This window comes from Brassica oleracea, unplaced genomic scaffold, assembly GCF_000695525.1.
Source record: "Brassica oleracea var. oleracea cultivar TO1000 unplaced genomic scaffold, BOL UnpScaffold04072, whole genome shotgun sequence".
Taxonomy (NCBI): domain Eukaryota; kingdom Viridiplantae; phylum Streptophyta; class Magnoliopsida; order Brassicales; family Brassicaceae; genus Brassica; species Brassica oleracea.
The window spans coordinates 1-1,040 of record NW_013620597.1 but is presented as its reverse complement, the minus strand read 5'-3'; the positions used below and the strand labels follow the sequence as shown (position 1 = coordinate 1,040).

Below are 1,040 nucleotides of genomic sequence, written 5' to 3'. Positions count from 1 at the left end.
TTCGTCGTAAACCGCCGTTGTTACTGCTACGTTTTCTTGTAGTGAAAGCGTTAGAGCTAAATCCTACTTACACTAAGGCCTTGGTTCGCAAGGCAGAAGCACACGAGAAGCTTGAACACGTTGAAGAAGCCGTCACGGGTGAGTTAATGAGTATTTATCTTATGTGCAAGCCATGACTCACATGAGTTATGTCTTAGTTTCTGAAACTTGGACATGATAGTTAGATTTTGGTTGTAGTATAAGTTTGGAAGAGTTCACACTGAGTATCTCTTTTCTCATATGTAGACCTGAAGAAGATCTTAGAACTTGATCCTTCAAATGATCAAGCTAGGAAAGAGATTCGAAGGCTTGAACCTCTTGCTGTGGAGAAGCGAGAAAAAATGAAAGAAGAGGTTATAAGTAAGTTCTGAGAGTTTTCCCATCGTAAATCTTTTAAATTTATCGCAATCAGCATCAAGTGTGGTTCTTTGTGGTCACATATCCTTCCATAAATATCAAATGTGCTTTTGTGAATTATTTCATTGGTTATTCAAAATATTTCGAATTTGTTTTGTGTCTGTAGCTAAGCTGAAGGAGATGGGAAACTCGATTTTGGGTCGGTTTGAGATGAGTGTGGATCCCAACACTGGCTCCTACTCTCTTTCTTTGGCTCCTACTCTCTTTCTTTCCAAAACTAGTCACTATATCGTTGTGGTTTTTAAGTTTTGCTTACTACCACTTAATATTTAGCAACTATCTGCAATGTGTTATGTTCTTGATGCATTAGTACTGAAAAGATGTGCAATCTTTTTTGGATTTAATATTAGATGTATATTCAGAATTCAATGTTACAACGTATATCATCAATTGGTTGGCGATATTGTCGGCATATGATACAGAAAATACAACAAGTTACTATAGGATTCACTTGAATCCCTTGCAAAACCACCGAGGAATCTTTGTATGTGTTTTGTGTGTTTACAGATTATGTGTTATGGCATGCTGCTCCAAGTGCTCTTTGCTGTTCATTTCTGTTAATCTGCACGTCAGAAATAAATTAA

General features: G+C 36.9%; 1 protein-coding gene across 1 annotated transcript; it reads left to right on the top strand.

Moving 5' to 3' along the window:
- Positions 1 to 42: 42 nt before the first annotated feature.
- LOC106321942 (tetratricopeptide repeat protein 1-like) lies at positions 43 to 693 on the top strand (the record flags this gene model as incomplete). The annotated part of the gene is made up of 3 exons (XM_013760149.1): positions 43 to 138; positions 286 to 399; positions 563 to 693. Coding segments are annotated over 3 exons (341 nt in total), but the record flags the coding sequence as incomplete, so codon positions are not given.
- Between the last annotated feature and the right edge of the window lie 347 nt (positions 694 to 1,040).